We start from the raw sequence: 18654 nt of genomic DNA, 5'->3' as shown, positions 1-18654 counted from the left end.
GGCTGGAGTGAGTTGAAGGGGGACTGTTGGGCCTTGGAGGAGATATGCACTCTAATAAGGACTTTTCAAGAAGAGAAATAATGAGTCAACATATCCTAAACAATTCTAAACCTTTATTTTTCTAACAAGAGTGAAAAGAAATAAAGGCAACATTAAAATGAAAAGTTTATACACAAACTCACGACAACTGCGTGTCTGCAATATCAATAATAATAATAATAATAATAATAATAATATAATTTCAACTCAAGAAACAAAATAAATTGTGACAAAGTGAGTTACAGTGAAGTTACCTTAATTTGCAAAGAGAAAGAGAAGGAAGGAGGGAGAAAAAGAGGTTGAATTGAGAGGAGTAAAACATGGAGTCAAAAGGATGGGTGCTTAAAAAAAGAAAGGAAAGAAAAGGCATCGAGGGGAAGGAAGGAAGGAAAAAAGACGAAGCCAAGAGGTACAGATATCCATTTTGGGAAAGTAGCACCAAAAACATGAATGCCTGTTTTTAACACTTCCCAAAATTTAAACAGTTTAGTCAATATGCATTTCCCCTCAAAACAGCATCAAAACACAAGATTCAATACAACTAAAAAAAATACAAGTGTAACCACGGTGCTGTTGTCTAGGATCAGCTGTCACAACCCTCTGCTGTACCTCAGCTTCAGGATTCATGTCCAAACAGAACTGTCTAAGTAAACCCATAGCTTATCCAACTCCGGTGAGTGAAAGGAAACTGCAACTGCCGGCACTGAATCAGGCTTCGGCTGAACTAGCATTTAATACAGTTGGGATAACATAGCATACTGACTGACCTCAGAGACGCTCCGATCGCTGCAAGTCCAACACAGTCTCTATATGTTCACAGGAAAAAATGGGTCCAGGGAAGGTGGGGTGGTCGATAAAGTTTGGGTAAGACAACGAGTCTGAACAAAATCTTGATGGGTGAGTTATGGCTGAGTGTCGGATGAGACAGTGGAGTGTAGAAGAAGAGTCATCGCTCTGTTAGTGTCTGGATAAATGAATGAGGGATGAGAGGGGATGTAGGGTATCGGGGGAGGGAGGGATGTCCTGCATCTTTCTATAACTTGACACTGTCTTCTGGCACAGAACGCTGTTTTCTATCGATTCTGCAGATTGAACAGATCCAGCGTTGACTTTATCACAAAATCTGTCGAAAGGAAAAATGTTTATCTCAAAGAAACTTTGAAACTTCATTTGCAAATATTTGAGTTTCTAGAAACTGGGGGGAAAAAAGTGCTTGAAGGAAAAACAAGTACCTCTGGACTGGTCTGGGCCGGTAAGTGAGGGGAGCGGCTGAGGCTGAGGGGACAGGTTTTCTTTGACTCTGAGGCATCCAGTGACCCTTCTCTCGCCCCTTCCCCGCTGCCACCTCTGTGGTTCTTCCTCTTCCTTTTGGAGTCCTTGGCTCGTCCGCGGCCGGTTCGCCTCTGCTCTTCAAGCTCGATCTGACAGAGAGAAGGAGAGAGGACAACAATATTAGAAAAGAGGTGGTCAAGGTTGACAAACATTACTACTAATGTACCAAGGCAATAAACACAGCAACCCATTTCCTTGACTTCTCAACAGACTATTGGAAGATGAGTAGTACACCTCTATTAAAATGCATTGAGTTCATCAGAGTTCAGCGGATACTGTCAGTCATAGAAGCGTGTGATCTTGAACGACTGGCATCCTGTGGAGTTTTTTTTTTCTTATCACTATGGAGCCATGTTTTTATGTGTGGTTTGTTTGATCTTCTGCAGGTGCACTCAGGTGACATTACACAACATTTATACCAACAGTTTTACGCCATTCGACTCAATCAATCCATCAATGCGCCAGAAAGGAAGAAGACTGCAAATGTCAATTACGGAAGTTAATGATTAATCGATTAATCAACATTAAAAATTGTAGTATTTTGTTACAAATTACAAATACTTGGTTATCAAAGTGATCAAAATACTGGTATCAGAGAATGTGTTTAATTAAAATACAACTAATTTGTTATTCGAAAAATACAAAAAGATATTGAATACAAACTGATATTATCACATTTTAGCCATTTAAGTCACTTCAATATGAGTTGGATCTTGTTGCTCCAAAATTAAAATTAAGTCATTATTTTGTGTTTAGTTCATCATTCAAGTAACTTATCTTTAACTTTACCTGTTCTGTTAACTTCTTATTTAGCCTTCTCTGATTTGGCATCGAGCATCGATCACGTTAGTGGTTAAAACAGTTATCTAATGGAAAAATGTCCAACATTTTGTATGTTTTATTGATGATTAACTGATAAACGATTTCTAAAGCAGCTGACAATTAAAGAATTTGCTTAAAGGGGCTTTAATTAAGTTTAATCTCCAATATTCTTTATCGGGTGCAATAAACTTGTTTCAATAGAAGTAACTTGATACCAAAACGCAAAAAGGTCTTGTGTTGTTTTTGATGTAGCCATTTATTGTTTAGGTTACTTTGTTCGAATGTACTTTTCAAGATTTCAAGATTAGGATACGGTTTACAGATTTATTGTTTTATGTTTATTATATTCACATCTCGCCCCCTCAAAGGTTTACTTTGCTGACCTGAATGAGCGTGTGCAATGTTTCTCTGGGAGGAACAGAGGCGGCCTGCAGGACTCTGTGGATGAGGAGTGTCTGGTCCAGCGACACCTCCAGCAGATCTCCTTCGAGCTGCAGCTCCTCCAGTTGGACCCTGGTGGCTGCTGAAAGCTCCACTACCTGGCCTTTTAGAGAGGGCAGCAGGGGCAGCAGTAACCCCACACCTGGAGAGTCAGCAGAAAGAAAATGTTGTCAGGGCCGGTGTCTGTGGGACAAGTCCACTTTAAATGTTACTTTGAAATCAGCACACCATCTTACCTGTAACATTAGACTTCTTGCTGACACCATTTTCACATCCAGCCTGTGAGCGAATAGGAAACACAAAACAGGCAGGTTGGACACAGTATGAAAGAATAAATGAAAGAATATCGGATAGAATTTATTATTTATATTCAGGCAGTTTGAGGGAGAACAAAGAGTCAGAACATGGTGTTAACCTGAGTGCCGTTGCTTTCCTTGGCGTTCTTCCTGGGTGATTCCTCTGTCAGATCAATGACTCCATCCTCTCCCTCCCCTCCTTCGGAGTCCGATAAAACAATCACCGAGCTCCCCTCTGTCCCCTTTTCTGTGTCTTCCTCTTTCTCTGTTTCGCGACGGAGAGTCTTTTTGAGTTCTTGCAGCCTCTCAAGCGCCCGCTGCAGTTCCGGCGTCTCCAGCGCCTCCTTGGCTCGGCCCTGCCAGTTGATGGCCCTCTCTGTGAGACACTGCAGTGCTTCTCCTTCAGGCAGACGCACTGGCAGCCTCTGCAGGGCAACAAGTAACGCCAGTATAGTCTCCAGGCGTGGGCGCCGTGACCGTTGGCATCGCGGACACAAGAAGCGCGAGTCCCAGTCCCACCAACAGAGGGGGTTCATGGGTGGTCCCGAGGAGGGGAGCAGGGAGGGGAAAGGAACGCAGCCACCGTGGAACCAGTCCTTACACAGATGGCAGCGGAGTTGAGGGGTACGTGGCTGAGCGGCGCACACACACACCGACTGAGGAGGGGTGGTGCAGGTGTGGTTACTGTTGCCGTTCTCTTTTAGAGAGTTCTCTGAGCGGCTGGATGTGTCCGTCTCCATGGCACCGTCCCACCTCCCGTTCTCCTTGTCCTCCTTGTAACTTGCAGTGTTAAGTCCAGACTTACACATGTTCAATGTCTGTAGCCTCAGTAGTGCCTCCTTCTCCTGATGCTCCCCTTCTTTGAAAGCCATCACCTGGAGACAAAGCACACAAATTCAGACTCACATACACAGCAAGTATTAATGAATGAAACACAAACACCCAAAATGACAGAACTTAATCTTAGAGAGATTAGAAATAGACAAAGACATGCTCAATGAACTCACAATAGCTGCAGGGTCCCTCAGGTCCTGAGCAGAGAGGCCCAGTGTGTTGGTATCAGAGTCGTCTAATGGCTCATCCAACGGCTCCGAATCATCTCGCCTCTCTCTCCTTTTCGCACACGGACATAATACCTGCAGGGCAACACTGGACTTTAATACATGTTCTCAGTTTTAGTTTCAAATTCTAATATAATTTTATTTTCCCCTGGAGTTACCTACCTCTAACAGACTGTGTGGACTGCTTTTCTTCAGGAAAGTCTTGCTGGCCTTGTCCCTCCAGGAGTGAGCGCTGGCTACCTGCAGTTCCAGCTGTCTTAGCTCCTCCATGAAGACCGGCAAGTCCCTCCCAATAGCCACCAGGCCCTCGAGGTCATCCAGACACGGGTAATGCTCCCCATTCTAAAACACACAAAAAAATGGGTGCATGTTTAGCAATTCTAGGTATTTCATTTAATTACAACATTACAGAGGGGGGAGAATAAAAATGAAGCTAATCTACAAGAAACCAGAAATGTTTTTGGTACCTGGATTTCCTCAAGGTCTGTTACCCAGGCCCGTGCTCGAGTGAGGCAGCCCTGCAGAGACTGAATGTTGGGCAGCTTGACTGGAATAAGCTGGGCCTCATTTACTATTGCCTCCAGCGTAGAAAGAGGGTGCTTTTGCCTGGAGGAACAAAACCACAAAGTCATTTTGACATCTTGCAACAGGACAAACGGGTTGTGAAAAATTCTGACAATCCCTGCGGCGGGTGACGTTCTAGAGAAACATTTATGGGTTGACTTGTTAGTCTTACCTCTGTTCGAGGCAGATCTGTGCCTTCTCCTCCCAACGTTCTGCAATCGTGAGCAGCTCCTGAAGCTCTGCCATGGCAGTCTCCACTGACACACTCTGGGGCACGTTGCAGCCTGCTTCCATCAGGTTCCTTAACACCTCCAGCGTCACCTCTTGCCTTTCCCCTCCTTCTGTGCCTAAGGTGCGCCTCACCTCTGCCAGCCAATGGCCTTGTTCCTTTAGGCCCTGGAGTAAATTACACTCCGGCACAATAACAGGCAGTTTGGCCCCCTGCTCCAACAAGGTCTGCAACTGCTCAGGTGGTGGGGAGTCCCTCCTCCAGTCCTTGTCGTTGACCAGCTCTTGAGCCTGGCTCTGGAAATCCTCCACTGTTCGCAGAACCGCCTTGAAAATCAGATGGCAAAGAGGTAAATCACAAGTGCACAAAAAAAAAATCCAACGATAAAAATCTGAAACCTGAGAAAATACAAGCTAGTTGCTCAGAGTGACATAACTTCTCACCTGCACTTCCTCCAACTGGGTCATCACACAGGGCAGGTTTTGCATCGTCTCCACCAAGGATTTCAGCTCTGCCAAAGTCATCTTACTCTCACTAAAAGACAGCAATATGTAAGTGCATGCAACTGAACAGTTCATGTAGATGTTAAGTTTGTGTTCTATCATACCTGGTCTTTGAGTCACTGAGGAATTCAGTACTGGTCCGCTGGCAGTGTTCAATGTCTTTCAGAACAGTGTTGAGTTTCCGAAGGAGTTCGTTGTCGGGAAACTTCTTCTCTGCTGCTTCTGCCTTCAGCAACTCCAGGTCATCAATTCCTGCAATGCAACAATCATTTTATCCGTGCAATTTCTTTAAGAAGATCAACATTTTCTGTTGTTTGCTGATGTTTAAAGGATTATTTTTTGTTGATTTCTCACCTATCTTGTGTCCCTCTTCCTGCTCAAGTGCCTCTTTTACTCTGTTGGCCCAGTAGTCAAAGGACTCAGACCGAACCTTTAATCGGTGTAACATGCCTAACAACTCATCCAGGGTATATCTGTACCTGCAAAGTAAAAGGAGAACAGAAAATTAGAAAGAAAATAGCATTTTCTTTTGTAAGACTGTTGTAACTCAGAATATTGTGGCTAAATGCACCCACAAGTACACGAGAGATAAATACCTGAGGTAGAGTTTGTCAGTGGGGCAGTTGCAAAGATCCTGAGTGTGATAGAGACACACCAGATGCTCGGGACAGTTTGAGCAGGCCAGAGCAGAAAGGAAGCATGTGGTCTTACATTTATCGCACTGTCTCTCATCATCAGGCAGCAGCTCAAATGCCTCACGCTCTGCTTCAGTAATGCCCTGCAGGTACAACACACAGACTTTATAAGACAAGTTAACCCCAAATTCTCATAAGGACATTATAACATCAGACTAATTCAGCACAGTATCAAACTAAATGAAGTTCATAAAATGAAGAAATGGCTGAAAAATAGAAACAAACCATGTTAAGATCTATTGACTGTTACTCTTACCCTTTCCATCAGACTTTTCCGCAGCTTCCGCTCCTCCTGAACAATAATGAACATTTCCCGGTGTGTGGCTGCAGCCAGATTGAGGTCTAGTTTCTCTGGGCTGGCAGCCATTTTACAGGTTAGCTCCTCGTGGGAGAACACACAATACCTCCTCAGACGCCGGTAGTGCTCAATACAGGAACGGCCGGCAGGCAGCTGAGAGGGAGAGAGAAGAGGGATGTTGATTACGCACTATTGTGAACAAAGTGAAATGATGCGAGATAGAAAGTGTGAATGGACGTACCCAGTCTGCAGTGCAGAAGTTAACAGCTTCAGCAAAGTTATATCCCTGATTGAAGCCACTGTGGTAGGCTCTGGGGAAGGTGATGACGAACTCTCCAGCACACTGGTTGGTACGTACAACCTGCCAATCAGAAACGCCAAGCTCAATCAAAGAAAACCTTTCAACACACCGTATTTCTGCTGTGTACATGTGTGTTTATGTGACTGACCGGTACACCATGAGACATGAGGATGTTGGGGTTCATGATGGTGACCAGCTGGTGCAGGAGGTCGGGTTGAAACTCAAACAGCTCTGGTGTCAGCTTCTTCATCACCTCCTCAAGACGCTCAGCTGCTACAGAAGGAACCCCATACCAAGTCTTTGGTTCACCCCTGGAAATAATAGAAAGGAAGAAGTGAAGAACACGGAGGAAGCTTTATAGTCTTTCATATTTGATGTTATAAGCCTATGACTACGATAGAAGACCAAATCCAAAACAATAAACAAAAAAGGGCTCATTACCAGTGCAGGTAGTTGATGGAGTAGCTCCAGTGATCCTCAATGTGCCAGCAGAAAGCTGAGAACACCATACCGACATAAAGCCAGGGCACCTTCATCCCAGAAATGTCTCCATTAATGTGACACAGGAGGGACTGCTCCAGCACGGGCATCACGTTCAAGTTCCAGCCACTGCGAGCATATTCCTGAACGACAGAGAAAACTGAAAGTCAGCACTGAGATTGATATAGGATACCATTTTAGATACCACAAGGAAATGTTTTTATCAAAAGATAAATATAACAAGGCTATAACATGACAACAAGTTTTGACCTTTCTCACCTTGACTAGTAGAAGAGAATAGCATATAGACTTTAGTTAACATTAAATAAAACACTTAAGTTGAATTATTTATTATTTTTCTCTTCAGATTAGGCCTTAATTAAATAATGTTCGTTTCAACTCCCTGTTGGAGAGAAGACAGAGCGAGAAAGCACAGCTGGCACTGTATCAATACTGCAGAGATCGAGTTTTGAAACCATTTCAAATATTCAGAAACTGAGGGTGTCAATTTTGTGATTCTTTTCATCATCTCAACCAAACACATACTTATCTCCATGACAGCCAAACAACGTTACTACAAGTAGCAAACTCAAAGTTCTCTCATTTACTGTTGAATGTAATCAAAACTGTGCAGTTATCTAAAATGTAGTTTTTCAACATGTAATCCCAAACAGGATGCTGCTGCCCTCCCTCTAACGATGAGGGCTATTCATGCAAAAGATTTCATAAAAAGTTACAAAAGGAAAACAATAATGTGCATACCTCCTCTTCCTTCGTGAGCTTCCTCTTCCCATTGTTCATAGGGAAGCCGCTGCCAAACTCTTTGGAGTGTATGTCCGCTCCGTACTCTACCGTCACGTCTTCCTCAATACTGCTGACTAACCTCCAGAACTCTCTCTCCACAAGCTCAGTGGGAACCATCTACATCGACAACAACACACAGGCTAGAGATTAGTCTCTCACATTATCACCGTGAGGGAAGAGTAATGCTTCATAATGAATAAGTGATATATCTTGTGTGGGCACACTTACATGGACAGGCATGTTGAAGTAATCGGCTTTGAAGGCATCTGCCATTTCCCCAAAGCTCTGCAAACTGTATTCTCGTGTTGCCTGTTCAAAGCCAAATGCTTCTGCAGGTTTCTTGCACTCCTAAGTTAAAAAGCGAGACAATCAAAGATTAGTCACGTGGGTTAAAAAGAAATCTAACACAATATACCATGAGTATTAACGACACAGACAAGTGCTTTAAAACATCTTCACTTACCTCTGCCACACACTTAGGGCATCGCCAGTTGCCTTTGGGAGGATCGGTGAGTGGGGGGAGTAGACAGTAGGTATGGTAGTTATCATCGCAGCCATCACACAGCAGGAGTTTCTCGTCATCATCTCCCCGACCACACATCCGACACACGAAAGAATCCACCTTTGAAAAAGAAGAAAAAACAGCACAAAACATTGGCTTTAGGGTTTGGAGCCAGATGAGGCCACCACAATTCCCTATGAAGCACTGACCGGGTCAAAATTGGGAAAAAAATAAATAAAAATCTGATTGTGAGACAACATCCTGCATTCCTAAGTGAAGTGCATTGTGTTTGCAGCCGTGTGGAATCATTTGACTTCTCATGGTAGTTTGATAATAAACTGTTATCAGAGTTTCTGTTTGGAGCTGGTTCACAGGTCCTGGAAGATATTTATTTGAGTATATTCTAAATAAACAATTCACGGAGACCTCTGATGCTGTGCATCACCGCACAAAAGTGTCAGTATTTCACAATTTGAGGATGAGACTCAACAACTAACTCTCTCCAGAATCATTCCACCTTTAACACAATGACAACTAATGAAAACTTTAAACACAAAAATTTGCTTCATGTTTGATGTGAACAGTAAATACAGGGGAATTATTCTCACCAGAGAGATTAAAAAATGGCAGATACAGGATAACAGAAACCATGTTTGCTCTGGGTGCATCCTTCGGTCTACTTACACACTGTGAGTTGTTGATGTTGCGTCTCAGCCTCATGGTCATTTTTGTACATGGTTTATCAGAATCATCTTCCTCCTCATCATTCTCTTTCCCGTCTTCTTCCTTTAGTTCTTCTTTCTTCACTTCTGTCTTAACAGTGACGCTGGGGGGAGGCAGTTTGGGGCTCGATGTGCTCCCGTCACTCTGCTTCTCTTGAGGCTCCAGTGGCTCTGCTTTGACTGAGGTATCACCAGGAGCAGGAGACACGTTCTCCTTGATGGTCAGCGTTTGAGGCAGCTCATCTATAGCAAGAGCAGGGATTGTTCAGATATCAGACGAGATTTTTTAATTTTTAATTTTATTTGAAATGCAGGTGGCAGGACGTGGCCCTTACCTTTCTTCCGCATGCCTTTGTCCCTTGCCACCAGTCCAAGTCCCATCATCTTTGGCCCAGCGCCGTAGATCTGTAGCTTCTTCAGTTCTGGGTTCTTCTCTATGTCTTCCTCTGTAGGTTCAGGCTGCAGATCAAAGTACATCTTCGTCACAAAAGCATAGATGGACTACAACTACTCTCCAAAGCACACAGAGCAAAGCAAGGGTCTAAGCCAAATGCAGAACAGTAAAAACATGAGAGCACAGAAATGCATCACAAGAGGGAATTGTGCTTGGTTAGAAAGTAAGGAAAAGTTAGCCTACATCACAGTGAAAGCTTAAAAAGGTTAAGACCCATCACCAGAAGACACAGTCACCAGCAGTTGCAACCATACAGTTATTATAAAAGGTTATTATTTAGAGTTTGATTATTAGAATTCTGGCTTTTATCACGAAAAGAGGACAGTAAGTCAAAAGCAAAAAAAATACTATAAGTATAATAAAATATACACATCAGAACATGCACAAGCTATTTATAAACACCGTTTTATCAGTTTTTTTTTACTTGAGCTGGACTTATTACCATTAGCTGTTTCTGGGGAATTATAACCACTGAGCAGGGCTTAAGAAATAGCTGTAGTCTAGACATTTTTTCTACCCATTATCTCCGTCTTGCAGACTATTGCGTCTTTGGTCTTGACCATGTCCAGTAAGCTTTTTCTTGTGTGTGTATGGGCTTTTATACTCCCAGTCCGTCTCCGGCTGCTCTCGTAGCAGACTGGAGAGGCTGATCTGCTGTCAGTTCCACATAGAAACACAAAATTGTACATACGTTTTGTTGTCAGAGTTGTTTTCTCTTCCAATCACATTTCAAACTTTTCTAAATCCAAAAGACTGCAATGCGTCTTTGAAGTCACATCAAAAGCAACGCCTTGATTCCACCGAGCACGTCTCTATGACCTTGTGAGCGCAAGTCAGTTGAATCATGCCTGCCTGATGATTTTGTCATTTTTTTCTTGATTTTTGTGCTTCTACCATGGGTAAGTAGGCTATGTAGTTAAATTGTTTCTTTTTTAATCTGTGTTTGTCATTATTTCCCAGCGGAGAACCGCTTCTGCGAAGCTTCTGAAACTCACTGCCTGGTGGAATCACAAGCATTATCTAGAAGGGCCATTATCAGCTTTGCCTGCCATGTTGTGGCAGGAAGGCAATGTAGACATACCCGGTGGAATGTGGGAAGAATACGGAGTGGGCACGATTGCTTTTAGATTCAGTCTTGACCTGGACTTTGTCTCTGACACTACAGCATTCGACATGCTTCCAGATCATAATCCCATTTTCTCTTCTCACTTTCTATTAACCCATCCCAAGAGGGTCTTGTTTATAGTGAACTGCATCGGATATCTTCTTGCAACAGTAGGCTTTTGGATGTTTGGAAACATGAAATTCCTTTTAAAGCAATCTGCCCCTTTAAAACAATTGTTTTGTATTGTTCCCCCCAAAAAAACTGGTAAAACACAAAATGAATGAGATTTAATGTTGCAGTGAATGTCTTGTCATTTTAGACTTCCTCCCTTGCACAAACAAACAAACAAACAAATAAATAAATATTGTTGCTCAAAGTTTACCTCATTATTATCATTAGATTTTTGGCCATATTTTGGGGCGCTAGTTCTTATATGCCATATGATTGCAAACCTTGGAAACAAATCATGTGCAATCAGCAATGTAAGCGGAAACACAAAAGGTCTAAACATCACTTTCAGTAATCAGTCAGATGATCTAAAAAGCTGATAAAAGCAGCTGCTTTGTGGCAGCTTAGTCCTCCAGTCTCAACTCTTTTGCTACTCAAGTGTGCACCAAGAAGTCGGTAGTCTGTATGCAGTCAGAACACAACCTGTATTCCCACAAGACAATTCATGTATGCATGTTATGTCAACATTGTTAGGTCCATTCATAGCACAAAAACTGAACAGATGCAACGCCATAAATGATGGAAATCAAGACTCTTTTCCAAGTAGGGTAATGGAAGAAGCGTGCTTATTTTTATGCCTGTATGCCGTTGCACTCTGTTCAGTCTCCCAGATGTAACCCTGGCTGCCTATACATTTTTCTATACTGTAGATCTCACACTCCTTTTCCTAGTACCTGATCCCTTTTTGATCAGCGAACTTGCAAGTGGGATGGGGATCAAAAGCTTCAGACAACAAAGCAGATCATCAGGCCTTGATGGTGAGGGGCAAACAAGAAAACTTAGAGAGACTTCAAAAAGGCTTTTTAAGGCTTCTTTAAGACTCCCAATATTTTAGTGTATATCCTCAGAATATGGTGCTTGGGAAGTGAAATCCAAAACTACTAGGTTCTTCTGTGTGAGTGCACTCAAAAGAGAACGCATGCAGCCACACTGTTAGCTGCTTTAGCGAGTAGACAGCAAGGCAAAGGAGCAGAAGTGAACAGGCACACAGACAGCCGAGCGACAAAGCACTTCAAGCCAAGTACAACCACAGAGAACAAGCATGGGTGAAAGGGAGAACGCTGGAGAGCGCTTCAGCCCAAACATCAATAGTAGCAGAGCGTGTTTGGCAATTGGGGATAAAGTGGAAGTTGAGAGTCTACAGCGGAAGGTGCCATTTAGGACATCTGAAACGTTAGTTCTCAACAATATTGGCACTAGGATCCAAATTTGCATACATTCATAAATGCAAGACTCAGCAGTAAGTTATTGATAAAAACTGTATCATAATGCCTAAAAACGCACTGACAAGGCCTCAAAACCCCTTTTGTCCATTAGGAGACTACGTGTTGTCAGTTTACAGTCCTAACAGTCCTTTGGTTCATGAAGAACAAACATGTTCATTGTCTGGTGTACAAATTGAGGATAACTGATTGATTTAATAACGTGCACCAACTATTATCATAATGCCACAGAGGCTTTTTTTATGGCCACAAATCCGTAACAAGTCATGTGACCATATTATGGGTTGCCACTCTCTATAGTGAGAAACTGGAGGCGCATGAATGCATGTTAATGAAATGTTTTAGTGGTTAGTTAAAATAATAAGGCGAAACATCTAGACAACACCAGAGAGGGTGAGGTGGTCTAGGAAAAGAGGCGGGGGGGGGGGGGGGGGGAGAGCTCATATGCTCAAGAGGCAGTACCGCAGAGATGAGTTGAGAGCCAGTGGTGAGAGGATGGGGGGCCAGATCCTCTGGACCCTGCAAGGGGAGACAATAACAGCAACAATAAACTAAGACAAGAGGAGAAAGGAGATGAGAGAGGAAGGGAGAGAGCCTGGAAAGAACAGAGCCAGTAGTTGGAGGAAAAATATCACTGGGACACATTATGAGACAAGGGTCACATCTGATGTTGGACCTTTATAGGTCCTACAGGAAATTTTTGTGGATAGATATCAAATTCAATATTAAGTTTATTTTTTGCACTATAGTAAAGCTTTGGATTGAGCTGCATAGGTCTCTCTTGTTCAGTTAGCATTCTGAAAGACCATGTGTTTTCAGACCATTGTGGACAAACTTCTTATAAAAAACACATTTGCATACAATTTGAGACAGTATTTCTGTTATCTCAGCCCTGACCTTACAAGTTGCTGCCAACAACTGATGGATGACTCAGTTGTTGCACCAACAGTGTTTATTCTCAATGGGGAAGCTTTGGCAGCAAACAAAAATGGGTTTGGGAAGGAGTTTGGATGTGAGATATCAGGGTTTGCTGACAATTTTGCCATCATGCATGACACCAAGCATACTAAAATCTAGTGGCAAATAATAGTTAAGTTATTTACTGGATCTTAACGTGGATATTTTTAGAAGTTAAGCTAAAATAGTATTAATTGCAGTCCCATCTGGAATGCTTTCAAATGTGCTCAACCATTAATAAATACATTGTCAAATCTCAAGATACTGTCCTGTTTAACTTGTTTAAGTAATGAGAACAAAAAAATTGAAGCAATTTAAATTGCATCGATCATCTCATGACATCTTTTTTCCAAAAATCTGAATCGAACTTTCTTTAGTTCTGTATATAAGTAAATATGCAAAAGAAAAAAGATGTATTCCAGCATAATAAATGAATAAAGTAAAATCTACTGGCGAGCATTACGTAATCAAAGTATGATGAGTAGGTCACTAACAACCTGGGGAGAGGGGTTAGGGTGGGAAATGCATGTAACAAGCATGTGATAACAGAATGCAGGCTGGTCCAGGAGTTGTATTGGTAACACAAATGAAATGTTTGGTGACAACATGTGGCCTGTGAAACAATTGTGTCTCTACTTGGGAGATGGAAGGAAGTAGAGCAAAGCAGACAACACATAAGCCATGGAACGCAGAGCAAAAACAGCAGAGTTAAGCACAGCAGCATGGCAGGGTGGAGATCAAGCGAGCTGGGATGCGTTCTGAGTGCTTTATCACATTTTCCAGATACTACACTGTAACCGATGCACAAGGTCACATGGATAAGCACAGAGACAGTTAATATGACAGCATGGTAGACGCTAGAGGATCATCCAACAAACACTTCATTAGATTGTTGGCTTGACGTTTTGTTAGCCTCTAATGATGGAAGCTCTCTTGTTATTCATTTGGCTGATCAGCAGTCAGAGGACAGTAAACCATTAAATGTTAACAAGCATAAGAGACTGTCAGTCTTCTATGTTTGCTGCGCAAATCATCAAATATTTATCATCAAATAGCAAGTATATATCTGTTCTACACCGAGGCTTTAAGTCCTGGAAAGAAACCTGCAGATGTTTTCAATCAAAACATTAAAAAACACACTTTAGTTTGCACATTTATTAGTGGAACACAAATGTATGTTAATAATGAAACTAAGCTAGTAATTGCTAATACAACAAATAGAGATAATATCATCACTGGCAAGAATTTGATGTGTGGTTTAAATCCTGTGAGAAATCATCCCTGATAGAGGAATAATAGGTAAGAACACCCTCAATATGTTGGTGAAGATTCTCAGTCATCCAGGTCATGGTATATTTAGGTGCTATATGAAGACAATAAAGCTTCAGTTCTGTTCTGAAAAAGGTGAAACATCTTAATAAAAGTAAGTCACACGTTGAAATGAACACCTTTAATACAGAGCCACAACTGAAACAAAGTCCTCTTTGATGGATCAGTTGCACCAAACCCATAAAGCTTTTGTGGTTTTGAAAAGCAGCTTCATAAACCAAAATTGTACTTTTCTCTGATTAAACTATTTCTTGATTTTCAGGCGGTCAGGCGTTTATGGAAATGTAATCCAGAGATTTATATTTAGGTGACCCAAGTACACCGAGTGTACAGTTGCTGGTCACAGAGGTATGCAAATGTGTTGTATGACAAGTAGGAATTGGTACTCTCACTCACATCAGGTTGGCAGCGGTTTGCCCTGCGTCCATAACTGCTCATTTTGGATGGCTGCACAGACTGTCGCAGGGGGATGGAGTGGGGCTTGTACTCTTTATCCACATCCTCGCCATCATAGTGCTTTGGCTTGCAATGCTAGAGATGACATAGAAACAGAGTTTACATTAAAACATGTCCAAACATGCTGCATGTGACCTATCATAGTAAGTGTACAATTAGTCATATAGTGACTACAGAAAAAGGAGAAACAAGAATATGTAGAGTGATACCGGCATGCTGGCACCAGACTGGAACATTTCAAAGGGGTAGACGATCCTCTCATAGTGCGAGCGCAGCAGAGAGCCGATGTTCTTGCCTGGAGGATAGCCAAGCCTCTGGGCAACACGAGCCCAGCGGCGTTCCTTGCACACCATCTCAAAACCTCCTTCATCTGTCACAATCTGGAACAGAGAAGCACTTTTTTTTTAAAACGACTTCAGCGAATCAGAGGCAAGGAAAGAAAAACAACATCTGCTGTAAAATATTTTCTGCCTAGAAACAATTCCTTTTATTAAATGAATATACCTTTGACAGGCTGAAAAGATCAAGGATGCGCCTTTCAATATGAGGGATTTTCAAGGAGGATGCCTGGATCTCCCAAAACCTGGCGATGCGGTCCAGGTAATTCAGCTTCACTCTGGTCTCCGCCTGAAATGAGATGCAAAAGGAACCACTAGGGTTACTATGGCCCATTTCACCTACAACTTCATTCTGTCAGCAATTTACAACTTACAATGTACAAAAAGGGAACATACCTCCAACTCATTGAGCCTCTGGATGCGGGGTGTGAAGCGGAAGCTATCCAGCTCCACTGAAAACGGTGGTTGCCAGTCCTATTTGGGAGCAAAGAGATTAATCTTAAGATGTACCTTTATTGATCCCCGTAGGAGAAATTCAATACAAATAACATTACAACAATGCAATGTAATCCTTGTAATGTAATGCTTTATTGCATTTGTTACAAAAAGATCATTTTAAAGTTCATGAAAGAAGTCAAAAAATGCAATTTTTTGGAACATAAACGCAATTCAATTCAATTCAAAAAACTTTATTTGTCCCCGGTGGGCAATTCAAGACTGAAGACTCATGCAACTGAACATAAGTGTTAATCTTGTTACTCCTTACTAATATCACTTCTTATAGCTTTTTTGTTTATACAGCTCATTTTTGTGCAAATATTCTACATAAGTGCAACCCTGCTGAATGATTATTTTTGCCTCCAACAACACAAAAATGCTGGACTAGGAAAACCCAAGTTCACAGAACCACCTGATAAACAACTTTGTCTCTCTGGTTGCACAGGATCAACTGGTTTGTGAAGCCTGCTAACTCAAAAATAGATTGACAAAGCAAAAAAAGAAAAATCTATCCATGGTGCATCTCTGATGTTGGGTAAAACATCTTCAGGACTGAAACAGCAAGTTTGTGGGCTTTTGACTTAGTTCTTCTAGATTAATACTTTTCAACCTGGTGCATGCTACACACGTTGAACTAAGGGAATATGTCCAAGCACAGGCAAATATTTACTGGTGGAGGTCGAATTTTGCAGATTCCAGACTTCTCTGCAATAGGACGTATCTTGGCGATGTAGCCCAGGGGATCCTGGAACTCCTCCCATGATGGCTCAAATACTGGACACTCCGGAGGAGGCACAAACTCTTCCCCTTCCATTGCCCTGACAAGAGGAAGATCGACAATGCAAAACAAGTTGGTGAACTTGGGCAGAATCACTAATGGACATGACAGCATTGACACTTAGATCCTAGAAAGCATTTGATGTGTGTAAATCTTGTTTTTAAATGTATAGAGAATACAAAACTCTAAACATTTGAATACTTTAAAAAGATAATGTAATGCCTTAATTTTTGTTTTGCGACTTTATACCCTCCAGATACTTATTTTGTTTTCAGATATGACATTTATGCAACACATGCATCTCAATAAATATTCATAATGACAGTCAACAGAGACAAGTGATTTCTGGACAGATTCAATTTTACAAAGGCAATGCAGCATGCCAGCTTAATTAAATGATGGACCAGTGTATCAGAAAAATACAGTTACTTCAACAGGTCATGCATTTGTTTACACAAATTCATCACTTCCTGTTCTACAACAACACTGTAATACTGTCAGCTTTAAACATATAGCAGCTTGTTTTATCGTTTATCATTTTCCCCAAACTCTACATAACAGAACAACAGACATGGGGATTCAGGGGATGAGGATTTTTTTTGGTTCTTGTTAAACACCCCTCCCCCAACACCAGACACAACAAAACAAATGCCATGCTCTGGTGAATCAACAAGACCCAATGTAGGAAAGAGGCAAAAGTTCAAAGTCATGATTTACCAGTCGCACGACAGAACAATGATCAATTGATTCAAAAGCAGAAGTAAACGCAAAATGTCTGCATGCACTTTAGCAATAAGCACTGCTTCCTGTAAATTGTATGGATAAGAGTCTTCATAGGAGGAATCCTCTATTTATTATCCCTTCCCTATAAAGAATACGATTAAAATAAACACAAGTTGATGTTGGGACTTCAGTGACATGTTTCCCCATCTATCTGATCCTGTATGGGCCTTCAGACAAACAATGGCGTGGGAGCCATGAACCCTAAGGTATAGGAGGCCATGAAGGCATCACCACTCGCCAGTGGGCTGGGCTACATTGATTAACAAGCATTTACGAGACAAATGACACAATTACTCGATTGCATTAGCCAAACAGTCACACTTATGTGTCGATGTTGCCTAACACCTTGTTAACGTTACTCAATCACATATATAACTGTTAGCTGACAACTGTTAGCTCCTAGCTACTAAACTTGGGAAAACTGGTGTTAAAACTATCCTTACCTTCCAGCAACAGCCATAACAAGAGAAACAAAGAAAATGCTCTGTTGAATTCAATCACTTATGGTGCGTTAGCTAAGTGTCATTCATTTCTGTTGTTCGGGCAATCATGAAGTCTATATGTGTCTATTGTTCAGCTATCAAGAGGCGACAACACCGCTTTAAGCTAACGTTAGCATCGAGGCCTCCAGTTTTTCAGCACAGTCCCATCGTCTCCCACGGGTTTAGATAACTAGCACTAGTTAGCTAACGTTGACTGGGGGTGGCTGAGGGGGGGAAAAAAGTCAATAATGTAATCGCAAAACAAGCTAACCTACATATTCAAATCGACACTAACAAACAGCTAGGTAACGTCAGTCTTATAGTTAGATGTTATTGCAATAGGAAATGCCACATGCAGTTATCTGATGATCCCTTTTAAGTACACCACTGTGTCTCGATGCGGTTGCCGTGACTGACCGAAGACACCTCGATGTCCCGGGGTATGATAGGGCTAGCGGCCGCTCTTCCTCCTCTGTTGTTGTGATGACTGGTGGTTAGCTAACGTTGGCCAGCTGTGCTCGGTCCAGTTGGCTAGCTGTCGCTGCTAGCAAAGTTGACCGTTTTTCAGGCTCACTACTCCATATACTCCGCTCTGTGAAACACACCGGTTCACAACAGTGACGGCAGAGGTTCGTCTGATAGTCAACGAGAGTCTCAAACTTTATCAATTATGTCGTTATCAATCATTTCCCGACCAACATCATCACTCTCTTCAGGCCATCCTATCTTTCTTGACGAGACGCCATCTTAGTTTTTTCTCACGACCGAAGCACAACCTCTTCATCTTCACACCACGTCCCGCACGTTTACTCCCTGAAAGTAGTACGCACGTACGCCATCGAGAGTAATGTAATTACATCCAGAGCCGCCCGAGTGCAGTTTTTAAATATTTGCGTGACCAAAACGAGCAATTCAAAACAAAAACCAACTCTCA

At 42.1% G+C, this 18654-nt stretch overlaps 1 protein-coding gene across 3 annotated transcripts; it reads right to left on the bottom strand.

The window, feature by feature from the left end:
• Positions 1 to 93: 93 nt before the first annotated feature.
• Positions 94 to 18463, bottom strand: kdm5c (lysine demethylase 5C). 3 transcript variants are annotated; one of them, XM_073469470.1, is made up of 29 exons: positions 18138 to 18463; positions 16348 to 16495; positions 15576 to 15653; positions 15346 to 15468; positions 15051 to 15221; positions 14782 to 14916; positions 12562 to 12618; positions 9425 to 9548; positions 9052 to 9332; positions 8329 to 8487; positions 8094 to 8213; positions 7824 to 7982; positions 7023 to 7204; positions 6730 to 6892; positions 6522 to 6641; positions 6239 to 6433; positions 5884 to 6065; positions 5642 to 5766; positions 5392 to 5539; positions 5228 to 5318; positions 4728 to 5110; positions 4459 to 4597; positions 4154 to 4333; positions 3938 to 4066; positions 3050 to 3805; positions 2871 to 2913; positions 2577 to 2776; positions 1272 to 1460; positions 94 to 1162 (listed from the first exon to the last, which is right to left on the bottom strand). In XM_073469470.1, the coding sequence occupies exons 2-29, from the start codon at positions 16489 to 16491 to the stop codon at positions 1154 to 1156; spliced, it is 4785 nt and encodes a 1594-aa protein (XP_073325571.1). In that variant the 5' UTR covers positions 16492 to 16495; positions 18138 to 18463; the 3' UTR covers positions 94 to 1153. The 3 variants fall into 3 exon arrangements, with proteins under 3 accessions (XP_073325571.1, XP_073325569.1, XP_073325572.1); XM_073469468.1 differs by lacking the exon at positions 18138 to 18463 and adding an exon at positions 17682 to 18081; XM_073469471.1 differs by lacking the exons at positions 12562 to 12618; positions 18138 to 18463 and adding an exon at positions 17682 to 18080.
• Between the last annotated feature and the right edge of the window lie 191 nt (positions 18464 to 18654).

This window comes from Pagrus major, chromosome 7 (assembly GCF_040436345.1).
Source record: "Pagrus major chromosome 7, Pma_NU_1.0".
Lineage (NCBI taxonomy): Eukaryota > Metazoa > Chordata > Actinopteri > Spariformes > Sparidae > Pagrus > Pagrus major.
This window is presented reverse-complemented; position numbering and strand designations above follow the sequence as displayed.